The sequence below is a fragment of the Bactrocera dorsalis genome, chromosome 4 (genome assembly GCF_023373825.1).
Source record: "Bactrocera dorsalis isolate Fly_Bdor chromosome 4, ASM2337382v1, whole genome shotgun sequence".
In the NCBI taxonomy this organism is placed as follows: Eukaryota; Metazoa; Arthropoda; class Insecta; order Diptera; family Tephritidae; genus Bactrocera; species Bactrocera dorsalis.
This window is the reverse complement of record NC_064306.1, coordinates 59231296-59255499: the sequence shown is the minus strand read 5'-3', so window position 1 is coordinate 59255499 and position 24204 is coordinate 59231296. Positions and strand designations below refer to the sequence as shown.

General features: G+C 38.9%; 1 protein-coding gene across 4 annotated transcripts in view; it reads left to right on the top strand.

The window, feature by feature from the left end:
* Nucleotides 1-5780: 5780 nt before the first annotated feature.
* The window catches only part of LOC105222515 (protein obstructor-E), a 228676-nt gene continuing 210252 nt past the window's right edge, over nucleotides 5781-24204 (top strand). Inside the window, exons 1-2 of one of the 4 annotated variants that reach the window (XM_011199867.3) lie at nucleotides 5781-5875; nucleotides 8964-9384. In XM_011199867.3, the coding sequence (XP_011198169.2) occupies nucleotides 9330-9384 (55 nt within the window). In that variant the 5' untranslated portion in view covers nucleotides 5781-5875; nucleotides 8964-9329. Of the gene's footprint in view, nucleotides 5913-8889; nucleotides 9385-24204 lie in introns of all 4 variants that reach the window. The other 3 variants (XM_011199870.4, XM_011199868.4, XM_011199869.4) reach the window with 3 other exon arrangements.

Here is a 24204-nt window from a genome sequence, read left to right as displayed (position 1 = left end):
GAGTATGTGTATGATTATGTAGTATATATAAACATTTATTTACTGAATGACATGTGTAACTTCTAAGCTTTTGGAGGGCTCTCGGTTAGATTAAACTAGAATTTGGTAGAAAAATAGTTCTGTGCGGGTTTCAGCTAGTTCAGTGGCATCTCATTTACACTAAGATGGACATCTCATCTTGAGTCTTTATAATCATCTTGTGTGTATTTGAATTACCGAGCAATTTTTTCTATTAGTCCTTCGATCTCGCGATGTCTGAATTTACGGCTGTATAAGCCGACGTTAAGCAAAACCAAAAGCTCCGTCAGGATCGAGAAGGACCTCTCCGAGCCGTTCGATAACAAACGAGGTTTAAGACAAGACGACTTCTTCAATCTACTCTTGGAGAAAATTATATGAGCTGCAGAGCTAAATAGAGAAGGTACCATCTTCTAAATATAATAGTGCAAAGCTGCTGACGTACGACCTCAAAAACCGCGCAGTCGGCTCTGTTTTCTTCAGAATGGATAAAGAAGCGGAGGAAATGGTGGACTGAGTAGGCTATGGAGAGGTAAAGTCCTCTCTCGACGAATAAAAACCGAACTCTATAAGTCCTTCAATCTTCCCGTCTTACTATATGGTGCAGAGGCATGGACGATGACAACATCAGATGAGTCGGCGTTACGAGTTTCCGACAGAAAAGTTCTGCGGAAGATCTATAGTCCTTTGCACATTTGACCACGGCGAATATCGCATACGATGGAACGATGAACTCTACGATATAGTTCGGTGAATTAAGGAACAGCGGCTTCCTTGGATTTCGGATTTCGGATTTCGGGCTTGGGTTCAATGAATAGCATTTCGTCTCTTTGGTTCATTTCAATTATCATTCCGTTATTCGGATTCTCGTTTAAGTTCGGTCATTTCGTTGTTTCGGCCTATGCCTCCGCATTATTTCGGTTTTGTTGTGTCGTATTCCCACTGCGCCACTTTGTTGATTGGGTTCAGTTAAATGGAGATCATTTTGGTCTTTCGGTTAATATCGTTGAGCTTCCCTACAATTGCCGTTGTGAAAAATGAATAAGTCCTTGGTTAACAAATCCCAGAGCTTCTATAACTCTTTCAAATTTCTATGTCGGTATTCCGAGCACATAAAGATCTCATTTTGGCCGTACAGGCAATATCGGAGTTGTCCTAATGGATAATAAAATAGTGAAATTTTGGTCTTTTCTAAAAGAAACACACTCAATAAGAGCTCTGGTATACGTATAAGTAACCGAGATTCTGCTACTAATGAGTGATCCAAGTACATACATTTTTCCAATATTCTTTTTTTTTGACAGATAGACAGCATGTGCAAGAACTCAAGCCACTCGACCTTCCCAAGCGACAAAGCTTCGCTCTGTAGGTTCTTGAAAAGTTCCAAGAAAAACCGACGTTTTCGAGCCTGAAATTGAAGCTCGTGATCTAGGCGACATTTGGTTTCAACAACATGCCATTTTCCACACATCACATCAATCAATGGATTTATTGAGAGAACACTTCGGTGAGCAGATAGTTATATGTGGCAATGGAACAATGCCATTCGCCAGTTATCAGTCGAAATGCTCGAACGAGTCATCAAAAATTGGACTAAACAGATGGATTATCTGAGACGTAGCCGTGGCCAAATGGATTCGAAATGGATTACCTTTTACTTGTAGTGACTGATGGATTTTATAAGAAACTTTTTCATGTTCGAAATGTATTCAAAGTTTTAATTGTGACCGAATAGGTAAGATCCTCAAAAAACTATTTGAGATTGTGCATCGTCCGTCATTCTTCAGAGCCCCACTGCTAAAAATCAGCTGTTCAAAATTCAAAAGTTCAAAGTTTTATGCATGAGCTTTCACTTTTCAAAAAGCTTTCATTCAGTTCGAACATTTCCCTTTATTTCTAACTGAAGTTCTGCTCTCCTTTTCTTTTGTATTAAAGTCAGCTGTTGTCTACCTACTCCACCCTGCCATTGTTCCATGTAATCGGTAATTACATACAAACCGACATTACTTGCACATGACAATGTAAAACAAAAGTGAATTGCAAAACAAAAAAGGAAAGAAAACACTTCATTGCTATTTAAAGAATGCAAATGAAAAGCGAAAGTGAGTAAGAAAACGCTGGAACCGGTATTCGAACTCGTACTTGAGCCAATACGTAGCGTTGTGCTGGTTAATAGTTATGCGAGTAGTGCAATCCAGTGTGAATGCAAGTGCGCATGCACACCAGGTACTTGAACAAGTTGTGTTGCGGCGATTGAAGCTCAACCCGGTCACTGGTGGCAACCAGGCAATAACCACAAACTGTTGTCAATAAGTAGGAATGCGGGAGAGCTGGCTGCCATGCGCAGGGGGCCATCGTGTTTTTACGTTTTAGTCAAGTCTTTAGATAAATATGCGCTCATTAGGGTGAGACTAATTGTGAGGTCGGCAGTGGAAAATAAGATTGTACTAGTATGGGCTACTGAAGTTTTGAGAACCTTTTTAAATAAGTTATGTGGAATTTTTCGCTAAATAACGGGTGATTTTTTTGAGGTTAGGATTTTCATGCATTAGTATTTGACAGATCACGTGGGATTTCAGACATGGTGTCAAAGAGAAAGATGCTCAGTATGCTTTGACATTTCATCATGAATAGACTTACTAACGAGCAACGCTTGCAAATCATTCAATTTTATTACCAAAATCAGTGTTCGGTTCTTTTCTTTTTTATCGACAAATTTTGTTCAGCGATGAGGCTCATTTCTGGTTGAATGGCTACGTAAATAAGCAAAATTGCCGCATTTGGGGTGAAGAGCAACCAGAAGCCGTTCAAGAACTGCCCATGCATCCCGAAAAATGCACTGTTTGGTGTGGTTTGTACGCTGGTGGAATCATTGGACCGTATTTTTTCAAAGATGCTGTTGGACGCAACGTTACGGTGAATGGCGATCGCTATCGTTCGATGCTAACAAACTTTTTGTTGCCAAAAATGGAAGAACTGAACTTGGTTGACATGTGGTTTCAACAAGATGGCGCTACATGCCACACAGCTCGCGATTCTATGGCCATTTTGAGGGAAAACTTCGGACAACAATTCATCTCAAGAAATGGACCCGTAAGTTGGCCACCAAGATCATGCGATTTAACGCCTTTCGACTATTTTTTGTGGGGCTACGTCAAGTCTAAAGTCTACAGAAATAAGCCAGCAACTATTCCAGCTTTGGAAGACAACATTTTCGAAGAAATTCGGGCTATTCCGGCCGAAATGCTCGAAAAAGTTGCCCAAAATTGGACTTTCCGAATGGACCACCTAAGACGCAGCCGCGGTCAACATTTAAATGAAATTATCTTCAAAAAGTAAATGTCATGAACCAATCTAACGTTTCAAATAAAGAACCGATGAGATTTTGCAAATTTTATGCGTTTTTTTTTTAAAAAAAGTTATCAAGCTCTTAAAAAATCACCCTTTAGCATATTTTTCGGGTGATATAGTCCTCCCTTCGAAGCAATATGAAACTTTTGTATTGATTTCGTCTAGTTTGTCTGCTTCGAATATTCTCAGATCTGGAGTGTTTTAAACTTTTTGGATGACATGACCTCGCCAGCGTAACCGCTGTCTCTTAATTCGCTGAACAATGTGCAACATCAAAAGCTCCGTCAGGATCGGGAAGGACTTCTCCGAGCCATTCGATACCAAACGAGGTTTCAGACAAGGCGACTCCCTATCGTGCGACTTTTTCAACTGGAGAAAATAATTCGAGCTGCAGAACTTAATCGCGCAGGTACAATCTTTTATAAGAGTTCTGTTTTCTCCAGACTGGACAAGGAAGCAAAGCAAATGGGTCTGGCAGTGAACGAGGGCACGACGAAATATCTCCTGTCATCAAACAAACAGTTGTCGCACTTGCAACTTGGCACTCACGTCACTGTTGACAGTCATAACTTCGAAGTCGTTGACAATTTCGTCTATCTTGGAACCAGCATTAACATCAACAACAACGTAAGACTCGAAATCCAACGCAGGATAATTCTTGCCAACAGATGCTACTTCGGACTGAGTAGGCAATTGAGAAGTAAAGTCCTCTCTCGACAAACAAAAACCAAACTCTATAAGTCACTCATAATTCCCGTCCTACTATATGGTGCAGAGGCTTGGACGATGATACCATTTCTTATCCAGTCTGGTGAAAACAGAACTAACGGCGCGGTTGTTGAGCCCATTGATATCAATATCAATATCATCGGTCTTTGAAATCAACGAAGAGGTGGGGTGTGTCGATCCTCTTTTTATAAGGATTTTCCAAGATTTGGCGCATGGAGTATATCAGGTGAATTATCGATTTTCCATGTCTAAAGCCACACTGATTTTGCCTTTTATGAAGACGTTTCGTTTGCAGCTTTATGTAAGGAGCTTGAGCTTGGCTAGACGTTCATTCACCGGGGTGTAGTGATGAATGCCAGGACTCGGCGACAGAGTCTCCCTGCCTCTATTAATCCCACACCGAATTTGCTCTCCTTTACATGACCACTGTAGTAAATGCTACAAGATCCTTATCTTGTCCATCGCACTTATTGGACAGCGGTGATGTCAGCCTTTACTCGGTCGCGGTCGTCATCAAAAGGGGGTTCCCTCATTCGAGGCCGTTGTTTTCTTTCATTGGGCACGTTTTTTACATGGCGGGTCCTAAACCCCAGCGGACAACCCTGAGGAGGGATGATTTGAAAGATCATTTGGGCGAAAAGTGACAGCACATTTTTGTCCCTTAAGTTTCAGCACGAATTTTAAAATGGCAAGTCCTGGTCAAATTTGATCTACTGGTATCTATCTTTTAGCGCTTATTAAATAAGAAAGTCAAATCGTTGCCTACAATTAGGCGCATTGAGCTTCTGAAAGTCACATACCTACAAACAAAGTCACGGAGAAATAAACCTTAGTAGACGGTATAATCCGTGAAGATGATAAAATATTGTTTAGTCACTTTAAACTGAAATAATGAATATTGTCAATGGAGAAATGAAAAAAAAAACTTGAAAAAAAGAAATCATCACTTCCTCAATTATTTACTAGGTCCACCCTTTCATATAAATACATAATAATCTCCAAATATGATCGGCACACAGTTAATAAGTAGGTATTTGAAAAATTAAACAAAGTCATCTTAACGCACGGCAACCGCAAATTCAACAGCGTAACTAACGGTATTGTCTACATAACTCAATGTTAAAGAAAATTATAATTGAAACACTTGCGAGAAAAAAAAACGAGTAAATAAGAAAAAAAAAAAATAAAAATAAATAAACAATAGTCAAAACAAAAAGATTGATGATGAGAAAAACTCACGCTCGAGTGCAGCAATAAGTACAATAATAAGTTGAATAAGTTGGCATAACGAAGTCAGTTGTTGTTCGCTTGGTAAGCAATGAAAATAAAAGCACAACAACAAAACCAAAAAGCTGTAGTATGTGTCCACGCCACGAACATGCTTTGCCCGCCGCCAACAAACGCGCAGCCCGACAAGCTTAAGTTGTAGCGTGTACCGCCGTCAAGCTGCTGGTGGTGTTGCCAGCGGCCCAAAGGCGCTTACCACAAATGTGCTGTAAGCCGCCGTGACGCTGCAGTCACAACCACTACAGTAGCCGGATCGTCGGATCGTCGGCAGCATCGAACATTTATTTCGTTACTGTCTTTTCTTGCTCTGCTGCCTCCCCCTCTTCTACACTTATTTCCCATTTATGTGTTTATGTGTATTACAATGGCTTTTTGGACTGGAGCCGCTAAGCGCTGAACGGCGGGCGCTTCATTAAGCTGGGAGTCCGACTTTTACCTTCAGTTACAGACGAGTTTCAGAGCAGTGCGGTTCGCAGCGATCGTTGTGGAGGTTTGTCTAACTATTTATCGTCACAGCGTTAAAAGCAGTGCGTCAGAGTGACTTAAATAAATATACTATATATAATAACAGTTAATATATAGACGCGTATGAGATATACATTTTAAAGGCTTGGTTCTGTGACGCGTTTGTGCCTTTAAGCGCCACTTGGTAACTGTAAAAAATGCAAACAAAATAGTTTAACTTCGTTTGGGTGAACAAGTGCCAAAAATAGTTTGCTGCCAAAGTGCGCAGACGTGCCGTTTACACACCCATTTTAAGTGTATTTCTAGCCGTACATAAATAATATACATATACAGTTATTCGGGGTGTATTGAAGCTTGTCAATGCTTTGTGTCATTCATTGTGTTTTTTAATGTAGTGGAGGTGAATTTTGAAGGATCCATTGTTCTCTACATTTTTCCTTAATCTCTACTATTTTTGTGTTTAGTATCAGAAGCAGTGCTTTCTGGTTTCTTTGGATTTGCATTTTCATAATTATTGTGGTTCATCTTGTTTTCTTCAAGATTCGCGTTTCTTCTTCAGATCAAAGGACGGGATTTGCTTTTGGATCCTTAATTTTGCCGAATATATTCAAATATATTTGTCTACCACATTATTGGACCATTAATCGGGTCTACCTTAGTCCTTGCAGAAGTTTGAACAAGGGAGACCACTTATTTTTCTTTATTGGCGTGACACCCCTTGCTTGGCCCTTACAGCCGCGTTTACAACAGCGCGCCAGTATTTCTTCCTTTTTGCGGCTTGGTGCCAATTGGAGATTCCAAGCGAAGCCAAGTCCTTCTTCACCTGGTCTTTTCAACGCAGTGGAGGTCTCTTCCTCTGCTTCTCCCGGGTGCTGTGTGGAATATTCTCAGAGTTTGTCGAGAAAAAACTGTTGTAGAAAAAGATATTTTATAGTTTTAGGTACAATAAAAACAAGATTGATTAATGAGCAATTCAAAATCAAAGTTTTTGTGAAACTGAATGAAAGAAACTGGCTCTATAATAATTTAGATCAATGCTATTGAGCTGACGTTCTATGTTTGACAAATGTCAGAGTCCATCATGATTATGTCGATCCGACTGCTGTGAGAATGGCAATATTAACGGCTTTACACCTACCAACTCCTTTCTTGGCTTTCCAAATACCAATATCGGTCATCGGAGCACATTGAATATTTATAACCCCCTCGTTTTACGCGATTATTACTCTCGAACCTTGTGATAGATGATCTTAGCGATCAACCTTCGATAAAATAAATAAAAGGCATTTATGATGTCTTATTATTGTTCGTCGAGTGGAACTTAACCTCTGAAGTGCTTTCTCAATCCAAATTATCAATTAACTTAATGACAAGTTAATCAAGGCGAGTTATATAATATCCGGAATAAATAAAAGTACCTTTAGCTCGCTAATGGCGAGATCATTGGCTATTAAAGCAAGGCATGAGCTCACTAACTGTGTCCTCAGCTCGTTGATACTGAGCTTAGAGCTAGTTAAGGAGTGTATGACCTCACTAACTGTGGTAGCAAGCTACTTCCAAATTAAACTTATCTGCTTGTGGATGCTTGGCCGCAGCGAAATCGTCGAAGACTGTAAAGGGAGAAAGGGCACCAATTCAATTGGAACGGGAACAAGCAGATGTTCCCGTGTTGTGATCTTGGGCGCTGGATCTATAGGCCTCGCGCGAGTTCAGTACGCGTTGGTCTGCAATATGCAGTTGTAGTAGCAAAAACCGTCTGGCTCAAAGTGGATCAGAATGACCGCAATGATAGGTGTCTTAACTGGACATTGTCCCATTGGCATTCACGCGGTGAGGCTAACGATTTACCAACTTGTTTAAGTTTCAAAGAGGAAGATGAGGTGGAAACATCTAGACATTTTCTCCTTAACTATCCAGCCTTCGCCAAACTATCGTTGTATCATATTGGTTGCCATACTTTCTATGAACCCGTCGATTTGGCTGGAGTAGCTGTTAGCCTGTTCAATAAATATGTGGCTTGCTTTAAACGCTTTGAAGATATACGACGGTCTTTTTAATCCAAACCTAGAAGTTGAGGGCATAATAACGAACAAGCGGTTCTAGCAGTCCAAGTGAAATTATTCGAGATCTCAGGAATATCAGCCTATATATCTATACTAAACTAACCTATAAAAAGAAATAACATAACCCATCCTTAGAGCTTCTATCTTATTCATTTATCCTTTCTCGCATATAGATACTGCTATCGTATCTGTATCCTGTATTAAGAAAGTGTCTTTTTTATTCTTCGGTGGGAAAATGGTCGGAAACGGTCGAGGTATGATGTGCTGACGTCTTTTAGAAGATCAAATTGTTCTAAAATAAGAATAGGCGATAACTGCGTCTACACTGAAGCTATAATACCTCCAACAGGTACATTGCTTATAGCATAAAAGGGCATAAGAAGACCTGTAGTTTGATTCTTACCGATCCTTTTGAATGACAGCTATATGCTATAGTTGTCCGATATGCATAATTTTGTCGAAGGTTGTAGCCCTGACTTGACAATAATCCATGCTAAATTTCACACAGATATCTTTTCAAAGAACTTGATTTTGATCGGATAGTTTGTACCGCCGCTATAACCAATAGTGGCCCGATATTGGCGTTTATGAGAATTGACCAACTTCTTGGGGAGAAAAGGACGTGTCCAAAACTTCAGTTCGATATCTCAAAAACTGAGCGATAAATTCGAATATATACTCATATACTGTCCGACAGACAGACGAACATGTTTGAATCGACTCAGCTCGTTACACTGACCGGATATATTACCCTCTACAGGGTATAGAAACGAAGTGACCAATTTCACTTTTTAACCCTGTATATCTTTGTCAAAAGCTGGCATAAAACCATTTAGTATGATTTACTTATTTATAGCGGTATTATTTAACACCTGGCCACTTTTTTATTTTATTTCGTAATTTCTCCATTTTTCTCTTTGCGTCTGCGCGCCATCAAATCACACATTTACTGACACAAAATGTCATTCGCGCGTAGAGAAACTTAAGCTAAAGCAATTATATACGAGTTTTTTTTGGGAAATTAAAAAATATATAAATAATCTCATTAAGGAAAAGTTGGCGAGATACCATAAAATAAAAGAAATTGTGAAAGTTCATTGAAATTACGAGCGGAAATATAAATCATATACAAACAAGTACATAAATAAGTATATAAGTGGCAAAAATAAAATTGTTGTTGAATAAGCAATAATACAAACCAATAAAATATTAGCAACCGGAACACGCGCAAATTTTCCTAAAAGTGTTGAGAAATTCGCAAATCGCAATTCGCAACAGCGTCGCAGTCAAGGATATAAATATAAAAAGCAAAAACAAAAAAAAATAATAAATTAAAAGCAGTGCTACAAAATACGAAGAGAGCAAACTTAGAGAGCGAACACAACCAGCAGTCAACTAGCAACCAACACTAGCAACATGTTGCCACAACATCAGATGTTAACACTGGCCATTGCCATGCTGTTTGTACTGGGTAAGTAATGCTATGGACTTTTAATTTTCAATCTTCATTTTTGGCCACTTCTTTGAGACTCGCGCGAGGTGAACGAACTTTTTTTCGTACGAGAAATAGAAAATAAATAAAAAAAACCGTTAAGAGCATGTAGACAATTGCAATTGAAATCCAAGCGCTGACACTAATACTCTTTTCTCAGTGTTTTTGTTGTCATTGTTTTGCTTAAAATACACAAAATAAACATGAATTCCACATTAATGAAATTTTATATGAAACGAACGTGATTGAATTGTTAATTGGCCGCTTAATGGAGTTTTATGTAACGGCTTTGTGCATAATAATTGGCCGGCGGCGTTTTTGACCAAAAATTGGGTTTCAACTTAACTCAACTCAACTGTGATGAATGTCTTTGCTTGCTAACATTTACTAGTATCTATGCGGTTTATGAAGTTGGGTGCGAAGCTGTTTAGCTTAAGGGTCACTTAAGTATTATGTGTTGCCTCACTTTAGCACTAATGTCAGGCGCTTGGGAGTTGTAAAAAGGTTTTGTAGGTCATTTGGGTGAACTGAAGGGAATCACATGTTTTTATTAATTAAAAGTGATTTGTATTGCTTTTTGTTTTTACCCAAAAGTTGAAAAGTTTTGAAGCTTATAATTTTCTAGGCATAGCAGGCATGATTCCGAGGAACTTATTTTAAAAAATGGAAATGGAAAGTCGTTCATTCGGTTATACAATAATGTTCAAAAGACAGCGGCTACGCTGGCAAGGTCATGTTGTCCGGATGGATGAGAACACTCCAGCTCTGAAAGTATTCGACGCAGTACTCGCCGCGGGAAGCAGAGGAAGAGGAAGACCTCCACTTCGCTTGGAATATCGAATTGGCGCCACGTAGCGAAGAGAAGAAACGACTGACGCGCTGTTGTTGACTCGGCTATAATCGCGTAAGCGGTGTCTACGCCAGTAAAGAAGAAGAATAATGTTCATTAACTAAAAGATAATGAAAAGTGAGCGACCAAAAACCAGTCGTTTAGCTGAGCAAGTGCATGTGAAGCAATAACACAAACTCGGATATCTTTTTGAGTTCTGTGGGGAGTATTAAAAATGTGCGACTTCAAATCCAACGCACATTTCAAATCACTGTCTCAACAGTCTCTAAATCTTGCTAATATGAAGCATGATATTGCGGTTGTTAGATAACTTCAAGAATGTTTTTTTATAGGGTATTCTTTTGCTACTTGCTCAAAATCAACATTCTTCTAGGCTTAGGTTACCTTATTTTTCCAAAAAAAAAAAGATCTTTAGCTGTCGTTTTTGACATTTCAGCCACGAAAACATTGACTTATAGATTTGTAACGAGATCTACTCATATAACGGCATTGACTACTGTCTGATCAAATTTGACCCGGACTGACTAGATACACACGAATTTTAATACAACCTTCAGGTATAACTGCCTCCTTCAACAAAAATAGTAGTCTTCTGAGCTTATAGAAGCATTAATCGAATTTTCCATTTAATTGTTATAAACCTCGGCTAGAATGCTGTCAGTAAGATGGCCTTAGGCGAATTTGCGTTTTTTTTTCAGTTTGGGCTTATTTTTGGAAAGATCCTCGACGTTGTTTTTCCGAAAAAATCGGAACTTTAACAAGTCAATTGAAAAGTCCCCGGCAGTAAAATACATTTTTTTGGCATATTTTTTTTGGCTTTAGTTCTCTTCAAGGGTGATACACTGGTTATAGCGACCCTCCAAGTTTTCGATACCATTTTTGTAGTACGATTTTTTCTTTGCTTCAAAATAGGCCTCAGTTTCGATGATCACCTCTTCATTCGGCGAAAATTTCTTCCTAGCGAGCATTTTTCTGAAATTTGCCAACAGGAAATAGTCGCTGGGGGCCAGGTCTAAAGATTCGTTGATTTGTGGCACGTTGCATTATCTGGGTGAAATAGCACTGTCTTTGTCTTCAAATGCGGACGTTTTTCGGTGAGAAATAGACCAGTAATGCTATGTAACAGTCGCGGTTCATGGTTCTTCCTTTTTGAAGGTAATTAATAAAAATTATACCATGCGGATCCCAAAATAAAAGATCCCGAAACAGAAGCCATAGCCTTGCCTGCCGACTGTTGTATTTTTCCACGCCTTGGAGCGGTTTCATAGTGTGCAGTCCACTCGGATCGTTGTCGATTGGACTTCGCTGAGAAATGATGGAAGACTTTTCACAGAGCTTTCTCATACTCAAATATTGCTGAATGATATGATGCTGTATTAACTTTTTCGATATTATCGTCATAGCAGAAGTGAATAGACGACTCACAACAGGCAAGCTTTCGATGAGTTCACGATCTTCATGGCCGTGATAAAGTAGTCACGTCAAAATACTTCTCCAACATTTCCAATGTCTTCGTTGTCGTGGTTCCATTGGAAACATAAAATTTCAAGTCTTCTAGTACATGTCTTAGTTGTAATTGGCAAAGATTAGGTTAGGTTAAGTTAATCTGGTAGGCCAATGAGCCACGTATAGACAAGTTTTGGTCTTTTGCGAGACTAGATAAAGTTCAGTTACTAGGTCCATGAGAAGTGGTCTTCCTTTAGGATGGCTGCGCTTGACGCGCATTTTAAAAGACTCTCTTGCCTCACTATTGATACCTCAAACAGTGTATCATACCGTGGGGACCCCATATGTTTATAGCGTAGTATTGCTAATGTGGATTGTAATCGACAAGAAGTTACCGAGAAATACCTGGCGACTGGTGTTCCATAAGTTCAAATATTTGATAATTATTTATATTCAAAGTGAGCCACGACTGAATGGGCTGAAGGAGTTTACTCTTTTTTGGCAGCGTATGTGTTTCCAGATCCAAAGCAAGGTGCAAACAAATCTTAATTCGACGGTTCGTGTAGTTTGGTTGAATTGTGAAAGGGGTTCTGGCGATAAAAGAGAATTTTTCATGTAAAATATGTAAAGCTGGAGATTTGACATATCTTGTCGATGCACTAAGACAAGAGCGACTTCAAAGCGGGCAAAAAAAATCCTTTCCTGAATCTTTGCCATTATAAGAGATTTGTTCTCAAAAATAAGCCGCTGAAAATAATTTCCTTTCGAAAACAAATAAATGCTTAATACTTTTATTTTCCAAAAACAGCCACACTTTTTCTCGACAAAGAACGTGGCAAAATGTAATTGAAAGTTAATCCGCTTTCTTAGTTATCGCATGGAAATGCAAAATTTTTAACTTATTTAGTGCGAGATACTGCTTAACTGCTTATCGAGCCGGAAATAGGCATATGGAGCTATGTCCGGTGTAAAGCAGCAGTGTACGTGGCTAGGAAAAAAACCTCAAAGAATATAAAATAAAATTGCGAAAGCAGCTAAGTGGAAAAAGTTAATCAGCGCAAAACCGAAAGAGAAAAGAAATCAAGTAAGTTGAATGCCGAAGAGGAATTAAAAAGTTCTATTTACAAGCGCCACTACATGCAATGGCTGAGTGGGTGTGTGTGTGTGTGGGTGTGTAGGCGTTAAATATTTTAAGCGCGTAACTTGAGAAAGCATCAAGGCGGCTAAGGCGCTACGGCAGAAATACTTTGTACGAATGAGCTAAAGGGGGCGGCTGGGGCGTTGTAAGTGGAAGACAAATGTTGGCGTTAGAGTGTAAAACGATTTGCACAAAACCGCAAAAACAATTATTTTCAAATTGTCTGCAATATGCCGCGACAGCTGACCGCAGAGAGCTGTGGCTTATAATAAAAAAGAATTCGCCTCCAACGTTCGTAATGCTTGCCTTCTTGCGTTGCGTCTACACGCCTGACGTGACGAATGAATTTGTCTGTGGCGTAGAAGGGGGACGCGGCAGCCGCAACAAAGTATCTGCTTGCGAATTCCATGCTTTTTCAGCTTAATAAATCCTAATTGATACATTCCACTCCCGTCACACTTTGATCTATTGAAGCGCTCCGCAGTACAAGCGACTTCCATTCAAGACTTTGTATTACTCTGTTGTAAAATACCAGCGCAAATTGAGTGCAGCATTTTGTAGCTCCTTCTTCTAGTTTCCCTTGACTTCCCATTCGCGCTCATGCTGACCATAATGTGTTTCTCACAAACATACTTACATAGTAAAGTTGCCACACAAAAATTACATTGAAATTCACTTAAACTTTTCTTTATCTTTCTCTAAATTTTTTTTCTCATTGCAAAATTTTGCTCGTCGACGATATTTCTCCTGCCCTGCTTGGGGTTTAGCGTCGTGCAGGCGGGTGATGTGTTTCACACATTGAGTTATCTGAATTTTTATTGAATTTTCTACTTTCGTTTTTCTGCAGCGGTGACCGGCAAACCAATCGACCCATAGCCACGCACACAAGTCACTGACAATCCATCGGTCGGTCAGCGCGACTGGCTCGCTGTTTGGCCTTCTGTTGGCGCATTTGCTAGCGTATCCTTTTTTAATGGATTTTAGTGACATTATATTTTTTTATTCTTTGTCCACGCTTACAATTTCAATTTGCTTTCACTCATTTACTTGCGTTGTTGCGTTTATACCGATAGAGAAGTTGTTGGTCACGAATTGGTACAGTGACTAGTTTGAGTTCCTTCTCCTTTTAGTATAATACAAGTATTATCTGTTTAGGGAGTCGCTGAGGCTTCAAGACCACAAGTTTAGAACGAACTCCTCTTCTTGTTATTAGGCGCTACAACCGTGGGTCGGTCTGGATCGAAAATACAAAACTTCGCCAGTTGTCTTTATCCTTAGCGAGGTTACATCAGTTGTACATCCCAAGTCCACACAGGTCGCTATGGATTTTGTCCTTCCATTAGGACCAAGGTGTGGGCGTCCTTGCTTCCGTTGTTCACCTATGGGCCTTGAATCGAAGAAGTTTTTCGCTGGAGCATTTTCTTCCATGCGTACAACATGACATTCGTTGAACTTTTATACGCTTAATTATATCCATATCACCGTCGAGCTCATACAGTTCGTGGTTCCATCTTCTTCAGTACTCATTGCTCATGCTCGCCGAAATCTTGCGGAGAACATTTCTCTCGTAGGTTCCAAATCATTTCTCAACACGGTTCGTCATCAAGGTCTCTGCGCTGTATAATAGGACGGGAATGATGAGAATGTTATAGAGCGTAGTTTTTGTATTAATTTGAGAGAGGATTGTGGTTCTCAATTGCTTACCGATCTCAAGCTAGCATCCGTTGGCAAGAGTTATATTGATGAAAGTTCTGTGAAGGACTTTTAACTACAGAACCGGAAATATTATTAATGTGATGTGAATCCTTCGAAGGAAAGTGTTCTGGATCTGCATGTAATTAATTTCGCCTCAAAATTTTCTCCTCTTAAATTTCAAATTTGGAAAAAAAAGAAGTCTCAAGGAACCAAGTTTATAGAGTACGAGGAATCGAATAGCAATTTAAGTTTAATTCGATCAAATTGGGCGTGACGTCTGCGGTGATGTGAGCCGTGATTGAATAAGACTTTTTTCATCACCAAATGTGACAGTTTTTTCTACCGTCTTTGGTCGTCGACCGTTTTCTTTTTTCGAAGTTTAAATAGACCACAACTTGAGAATTCTAAAAAACGGTAGACGTCGCGTTTGCTTGATTTGGCCTTCTTCGGAGAAGGTTCCTCGGGTAAAGTTCACTGATCCGACAGTTTCTTCTCATGTAAACCAGTGGATCCATGTTTTGTTACGATTACGAAATAACACAGAAAACCCTAGCGATTGTGCTTAAAAATCATCACACCTTTCAGTGAAGTGGTCTTACTGTTGAGTTTATCGTCTGGAGTGAGCAAAAGCGGCATCTTTAGCTCCAACAGTCCTTTTATGTCCAATATTTTGTACCTTATATGTCACACTGGGTCATTTGAGATGTCTAATGTCTCGGCACATCTCGACAGATTGCCAGTATGCCTTTTGTCACGTTATCCGCCTTGGTTTCAATTCGTCTGATTCAGTGGTCACCTATAAAATTTACTACACGATATTAAATTTGTCTCATGAGGACTGGTATTTCTGGGACTGATACACCCATAAATTTCAAAATTACGATTTTTACTGTCAGATCGAAGTCGTTGAAGCCTCGATCCTTCCGAGGCCTGGATCTCTATCTCTAGCCACCTCAGATCAGAAAAGCTACTTTAAAAACCGATAAATATTTCGGAGGTACTTCGAGCCATAGTTGATTACTTTAAACCACACACTGCAGTCATCCTTTTCTTTGCTGGGTATATTCCAGCTCTACTATGCCCGTGCTCCTACTTACTACCTTCAAGTATTTTTAAATCGCTCTCATTTGGCATTATATGGATAAATTTCGAGACTGTAGCGATAGTCTGCCTATTCGCTGGTATTTCTCTTGTTATTTAATAGATTTCATTTCCGTTCGCCAACTCCATACGCCGCATCAACTCCATCCACCCATCGTCACAAACTGGGAAAGAGTCATCAGAACGGCGCGCGGTGGGAAATAAAAATATTTCTTTTATACATAAAGTATTTCTATTTCCAACTTGCTGTTGTACAATACCCTTGTGCGCAACATTAATCGCTCGGTAGTTATTTTTTGTTAAGGTAGATGTGCTTCGATTGCTGAGGCGATTAAACTGTTTGACGATTTATAGGTTTACCCCATTAAATGTTCCCCTAGCCACTTACAGATGTCACCTTTGACCCTTTTGCGGGTTGAAAATTTTCCATTTATTGTTTTTGTTGCCTATTTTTGCAATCATCTTTGTAATTGAATTCTTCGAGAAAATAATTGTTATCTTTAAGACATTTGAGATGTTATCGGCTTTTTTTATAGAAATTTAGCGTTGCGCATGGCTGACCTCCTGGAATTTTTGTGACGAATGCTTAAAGCCATTAGCAGTTAATGGGAGAGTGAAAGTTTATAAAAGTTAAACACAAATTTTTTGAAATTTCTTTCATCAAATAAATATTAAAATTGAAATTTTAAAGCCTTGAGTTGAGAGGCCTAGCTTTTGCTGACCCTCAACCTTATGTATTTATGTTAAGTAACGTGGTTAACTACAAGCTTTTAGTAACTAAGCCAATTGTGAAATTATTATTAATAACTAAAATTTTTTACAAAGTGCAGCCAAAATATGTGTTTGTGCCGCAAAGCTGAGTAGTCGCCGCGCTTACTTGGGCACAATGAACTGCGCTGAACTTTGGCAATAAAATGCGACGTGTTGTGGCGTTGTCATATTTTTTCACGTTGAACAGCAAACCGCCGCCTCGTACATTTCACTCAGATGTCAGTTTGCGGTTTCAATTACACGAAATGCTTTTATTCTTGTTGCAACACGATGCGGTCGGTAATGTGCATTTGATATGAGTAGAAATACATGAAGAGTGCGGTGGGTGTGGACATAACCGTATTAATTTTGAAAATAAACTACAAATTAAAGACACCTAAGATATAATAACGTCCGCAAATAACGATAAACAAATAGATAGTTCCAAAATATAATTAAACTTGATTTATTATTCGAGGAATGGAGGTAGTGAGATTTCAATGAACTAACCAATTTTCCTTTTTCAATAAACCAACAAGTTACCTTCGCCATTCATCATTAACATATAGATGGAGAGAGTAACTATCATAAATAGACACCGCTTACGTGGTTACGAGTTAAAGGACACACCTCTCATATGAGACTCTCATCTGAGACTGTTTTTTTCTCTTCATGGATAGTGTTTTTCACGTGACTGGGCCCAAATCAAGCGCATAGTCCAAAGGAGGCGATGTTTTGAATTCTCACTTTAGCTTGCCTTCAAAGGGATGTTTTTTGGCTACTCACAGAATACTTGGTCTAAGACAGGAAGTTCTGAGTAGCTTGAGCCATACGTAATGGTTTCGTTTTTGACCACTCCCAAGTGAATGGCGCTCAGAGAACTTTCCTTTGTTTCTTTGTTCAAAAATCATCGGTTCTTCTTTGAAGCCTAGCAATTCTTCAGTATTCTTAATAGACGAAGAATAATTTTTTATACTGATATCTCCTGCTTAGACATAATTAATGATGTTTTTAGAAGAACAAGTACTGAGGGAACTGAATTGATCGCTAATTATGAAAATTCCAGTTTTTTCAATAATCTTTCGATTCGAAAAAGTTTTCGAAAAATTTCAATATTTTAGTAAGGAGTATACATTAATAAAATTTCATTTAATAGTAGTTAAAATGTATTGTCTACTAATCCTAGTTACTTCGAAAGCCTATATTGCGATTCCGTAGACTAACATGGAAAGTAGGAGGCATGACTTTGGCTTTTCAATGTAATTGGTACCAAGCGGCAAAACAATTGTTTGCAAAAGCTACCAACCGCCGACCAATCTTGAAACAAGGGTGAAGTCGGGGCTATGTATATTATCAAATTTGATCCGGACTAGTCCATTTAAAATGCTCGCTCAACAGAATCGACAAAAACATTTTTTCCTAAAGGTTTGGCTGAAAATTTTTAGCATGGAAAGGGATGAACAATACGTTAATATCCGATACGTTTACTTGAAGTGTTGTGTTTCCGACCGAATCACAGTTTCGGAATTGTTGAAAATATTGTAGAGCTATTTTGAAGAGACTACTTTATCAGGAATACAGAATTTGAGTCGCACCAACCATTCAGTGAATGGAGGGAAGTATTCAGATTTTGTTTTCTTTTGAGTCACTCATCCACCTCTGGTAATGACGAAAACATCGACAAGGTTAAAGAAACAGTGCCTGAAAGTCATCAAAGGAGATAGCAAAAGATCTCAACATCTCTCATGGATCTACTGAACAATGCCAGACTGGTTCCAAAAGACATCTTTTGCAAAAAAAAAAATCTCAAAAGATATGCTTGACACCGTAGATGAGGACCCTACATTCATTATTTTGCAAAAACGACGTCGTCTTAAAAGAGATGCTTTACAGCATAACTGAGGGCTCTACATTCATCAAACGTTTATGTTTATAAATATGACGTGTCTAAAAATCTGGTGAAACCGGGGAACCAGGGTAAATTCGTTCCAAAATTAGGGCGATACTCATCGTTTGTTTTTAGTACCGCGAAGTGGTCCATCATTAATTCTTTTCACATGGTCTAACGGTTAATAAGGTATATTACAGAGGTGACTTTAAGGCGTCTATGTCAGACAATTCGTCGTAACTGACCGGATATATGGGCAAAAAATTCATGCACTTTTCATGAGCGGTCTCAGTCCACCATGTTTTGGGACCGAAATTTTTTCCAACGAAATGAGAGTCATCGCTCAACCACCGCATACGAAAGCCACCTAATACTTTTTTCTACTTTTGAGACTGAAAAATCCGATTCTCTGCCACAAATCATGAGTTAATTGAATTCATTCGTCATACGCTGAAAGTACAGAGGTTCTTTCTAGCCGAGGCTTATAACACGTATATGGAAAATTGACATTCTTGTAAAGGGTCATCCATTTCGAGGTTCCTTACTTTTTGAAGGAAAAAATACAGAAACTTTAAATTTAATGGCGAATGTTTATTATCATTTGAAAGAACATTCTTTCGCATTAATTTTTAGAAGATTACCTTTTTCAAATGTTGGCCGCGGCTACGTGTCAGATGATCCAGTCGTTGAGTCCAATTTTCGAAGACTAGTTCGAGCATTTCGATTGGTAACTGGCGAATGACACGCGTAATGTGTTGCTTCAAGGTCTGAAGCGTAGCGGGATTGTCCGCGGTGACTTCGGACTTCAGACTATCTGCTCACTGAAGTGTTCGCTCAGTAAATCCATTGATTGATGCGATGTGGGGGAAGTGAACCACCAAATCGTTGTTTCTTCTAGATGAAATGGCAGCTCTTGAGCCAGAAATGAGCCTCATCCCTGAACAAAATGTAGCTCGAAAACGTCAGATCTTGTGAGAGATTTTGTGATATATTTAATAAGAAATGAAGAACTCAGTTCAATAGGTTTCTTATACATATTTTCATATACCTAAATATGTACTTGTATATTCAGATTCTTATGTGAAAAATTTGGAAATTACAAAAAGTTTTGTGAAAAACGCAAATATCGTAATTACGATAATCATATTAGACATTTGCGCCGAAATAGCACACTTTAATTGAACGAAAATGCAGAAAGTAAAAAGCGGAATAAAAAATTATAACATACTCGTTTATAAATAAAGACATATTTAAAAAATTTGTATATACGTATGTATGTATATAAGCATTTTTTGTTTGCATTTTCACATACGCTATTTAACAACAATGCAACAACAACTACCATTGCCGTTGATCCCGACTGTCGACCAGTTCATTTCCAACTTTGTTGCGGTCATGCACGCTCCAGCTGCTGGTGCCACCACTATAGCTGGAGCCGGTGCTGCTGTTGCTGTTGCACCGCATGTTACTTGGAACATCAATAAAATGAGAAAGTTAACCACCAAAAGTAGCAGACGATAGCAACAGCAACGGGCTGCATAGCATAACTAGAGGAGGGAGTCATCGGGTGATGCTGGCTACATGAGCTCATCCTCGACTTTACACGCTAAATATGAGAATGAAGTAGTCGCTGGCATTACAACAGCTGACTAGGCACACATACACACACACACACATACATACACACATACAAACAGATAGCGCTACATATGTGGCAGAAGCTGGCGTGGCAGCGGCTTAGCAGTTAAAGAGCTTTTCAAGTGTGTACTATTTGCTTGTGCCCTTCGCCAACGTTGGACGCTCAAAATTCGTGAATGTGTATGTGTTGTTTTTTTTGTGTTGTGTGTCCAGGTCCACGCCAGTGCAGTGTGTAGTCCAATCGAGTGAACGAATTCACCGCATCACAGTTCGACACAGTTCAGCGGAGTTTAGTGCGCGAGGAAGTGGTAAACCTATTTTGATATTACACTAATTTGCAACACACACACACACTTACATACATGCACACGTGCAACACTAGGCATGCTGGAGCGCCGAGCATTGAGGTGGCAGGCGTCAATAGAGAGATAACTGCGCTCATGGTAATGGCTGTGGTTGTTGGCGCTGGTCAGCGCAGCATTACAAATGCGCGGCAAAAGTTTAAATGAAAACCGCAAAAGCACTGTACACCAAAAAAATTAAAAAAAAAAAATGGAAAAAGACTGAAAATATGGTGGAAAATTTAGTGCGCTACGAATTTGCTAAAAGCGGCAAGCGAAAATTCACAGAAAAGTGCCGAGAGTCTAGGTGAAAAAAATGCTCGGAAAAAATGGTCTCAGCTATGTGCCGGCGACCAACTGGTGCGCAAAGTAAAAAATCGCATTACATGCCGCACTTGTTTTCTGCTTGCCACTGTATGTGTGTATTTGTTGCCGCTTTTTGCTGCACTAGTGTAACCAGCAGTTGTGTGTCGGTGCAGCAGGCCACCGAATAACTATTCAACCAAGTGCGCAATTTTTTTTCGCGTGTGTCCACTTTGTGTGGCACAAACCGCAGCAGCAACATTTTGTTGCACGTAACAGCTTCCGTCTTCCTTTTTGGTCACAACCAACATGCTGTATTATATACATATGTGTGTATCTGTGTATTTACATATCCATGTGTATGTATATGGCTGTATTAAGTGTGCATGTATGTGTGCATTTTCATATACTTGAACTCATGCACAGTTAGTTAGTTGCACATTTGCACATTTTTGCGCGTTTTTTTCTCGCTTATCTGCTCTCTGCCTCTCCACTTGTATTCGCAGTTGTAATAAGTAGTTATGGCTTCGGCGAATGCGGTTTGGAAATTACAAAAATTTCATTTAAAATTAGTTAATATTTTCATTTAGTTTGAGTGCGTTCATATCGTATGTATTATTAGTTATTTGAGTGGCTGCCTTATGTTTGTATGTAGTTAAGTAAATATATTTTCCAGTTCATATAATCTTTTGGAGTGTTTTGTAGTGGCACACCATTGATAAACTAGTGCCGAAGTAGTCTTAAAGTAGTCAGAAAGCGGTTCCGCATAGGTTTGAGGTTTACTGAATGCAGTTTTAGATGTTAGAAAATATATACAGGGTGTGTTGCCTCCTTGGTCGGTATATAAACTTTGACTTTTAACCATGAATCATTTCTTAGGGATATAATTGGCACATTATGTTGCATATATAATTATTAAAACAATTTATTGACATAAAATTTATTAAAAGTTCATTAAATGGTGACTATTTGAACGAACGTTGCACATATGGCGTAAGAAATAGCTGTTGGCTCACTAAAAGATAGAAAATAATCTGATTTTAAAGTACAAAATTTGTGAAAATAATTATAAATTCAAGACCAATTCACTTTTGCTCGGTATGACCACCTTTTGCCTTAACGATGGCCTTGAGATGGCAAAAAAACTAATCGCAAGCTGACCGAATGTGACTTGCCGGTATTTTGGCCCGCTCACGGACAATGGCTTTCTTCAGCATCTCGCGACTGGTGTATTTTTTACTTCGGACTTTGTTCTAAAAAATGGCCAAGAGAGAATAACCCATTGGATTCGCAACTGGTGAATTCGACGGCCATTGTGTGGTCGTAATGTAGTTCGGAACGTTGTTTTTCAGCCATTCTTGGTTCACTCGCGCTTTGTGAGACGGTGCAGAGTCTTGTTGAAACGTCCATGATTTGTGACCGAAATGTTTGTTTGCCCACGGCTTCAAAGCAGCCTCCAGAACACTTTTCCGATAATACATATGTCGCATTTGCTTTGACACCAGGCTCGCTCGATGAAAACAATTGGAGAGCGCCCATCTGCGGTGACAGCGGCCCAAACCATTATTTGTGGCGGGTGCTGCCTCCTGGTGACCAACCGATGACTTAGATTCTCGTATGAACGGTCGGTTAAGTAAACCCTATCGTTTTGAGAGTTAACGAATTGCTCAATTGGAAACATATTTTCATCAGAAGACACCCTGTTCGGAATTTGACCGCTTTCGCGCAAGCGAAGCAACTGCTTCGCTCTCTCAAGTTTTACTTGTTGCTGCTTCGGTGTGAGATCATGGGCCTTTTGGAACTTGTAAGGCTTGAGCTTGAGCTAATTTTTCAATATGCTTCGGATGCTGCGGTCGGATATTTTCATATTTTGAAGTTGGTTACACTTCGAGTGCCGGACCATGTAATAATCGGCGTTTTATTATACCCTGAACTGGGTATATTAATTTCGCCACGAAGTCTGTAATACCAAGAAGAAAACATCAGAGGCTGTTGTAAACTCGGCTATAATCGCGTAAGCGGTGTCTACGCCAATTAAGAAGAAGATATATAAATGATCAGCGTGACTAAACTGAGTCAGTCTGTTTGTTTCTAAGTACACACACGAACTAGGTTCTCAATTTTCAAGATATCAATCTAAAATTGTGAAAACGTCGTGATTAATCAAAATCTTGCCTTTGGGGATTTTCTTGACCTCGCAGCCAATCTCAAGGAGGACATCCAAAAAAGATGTCTGACGATGAAGAAGATTTTTTTGCTTAAAATTGTCTGAAATCCGAAAACCAGAAAATTTATTACGCATACAGGCAATGAATAAGGGATCAAACAAATTAACAAAATGGCGGCTTCCCAAAAAGTAGTTTTTTGTGGTAAAATTTACAATTCGGAGCTTAAGACTTAGGTAGGTAGGTACGGAGAGTGGCTGCCTACTCTTCTTCTAAATACTGACAGCTTCTATAATAGTCATTATATGTTGTTCCTAGTCTGCTGGAATGTCTTCCAATTAAACAGAGATCTAGCGGCATTTCCACTAGAGTTTTAATGTCATTACTTTCCATAGTTTCGACCGGTAACTGGTGAATGACAAGTCGACATGTGCGGCCCATATTCCATTCATGATATGTTTGTCTGATTGTTGAGCAAGCCAGGGATTGACTCCATCGAGACAGCTACAGTCAGAGTGACTCAAAAAATGTTAATTATTATCAAAAGTCTTATTCCTTCGATTCTTACTTGAAAAATATATGTAAGAAGTTTCAGTGAAATTGTTTAGTCGATCGGTCCACTCTTTTCGGAAAAATTTTTCTCACCGAATCGTTTGGAAAATTCGTGTTTAAAATTTTGGGAGCCGATTTCATTAAAAACTAATTGCTCGGCCATTTTAGTATTAAATGTATCTAAAAAAATTTGTTTTATTTTATTTTTAATTTCCCTAGTGGAAGGGTGCTCCTGAAGGGAAGAGTGGTTCTCGTAAGTCTTTTCAATGCTTATAGCTCTGCTTTTTACGTATGTATGTATAAAAAAGATCACAAAAACTGAGTATAAAATGAAGTGAAGAGTTGAAGAGTAGAAGTATTGCTTCCAATAGAGGTCGCCATGAAAACTTACCTTATATTTAGATTGCCTTTAATATTTCGGTATTTGGGAACTCTAGAGTTGCAATCTGGAAACTCACAATTTTATTTTAAAGTTTGATATTTGTTATGTTATACCCACTCAGAATATTTTGGCATACGAACACTATTTATGTTATTTACAGTAACTTGAAATATTCATCTCGACTAGAAAATGGAATTAAATCGCGAAAAATTTCCCGCGTTTATTTTTAACAATTTTTTGACGAGGATCTTAGAAACAGTACAAAAATGAACTTAATTCAATGTTTGGAGATACAGCTTCATCAAGGAACACTGTTTATCGATGGTATCGTATCGATGTCGTAGATAACTTCAAAACGAATTTTGGGAAAGTCGTCCAAAATCAGTTCTTGTTTCGGAAACTATTAATGTTGCGCCCAAACTGATATTGCAAGATCGTCATGTGATATATTATGAGATTGAGACAACTATAGGCGTTAGTGAGATATATGTACATATGTACATACGATATTGCATGAATACTCGTATATGTTAGTAAAAAAATTTGTTCT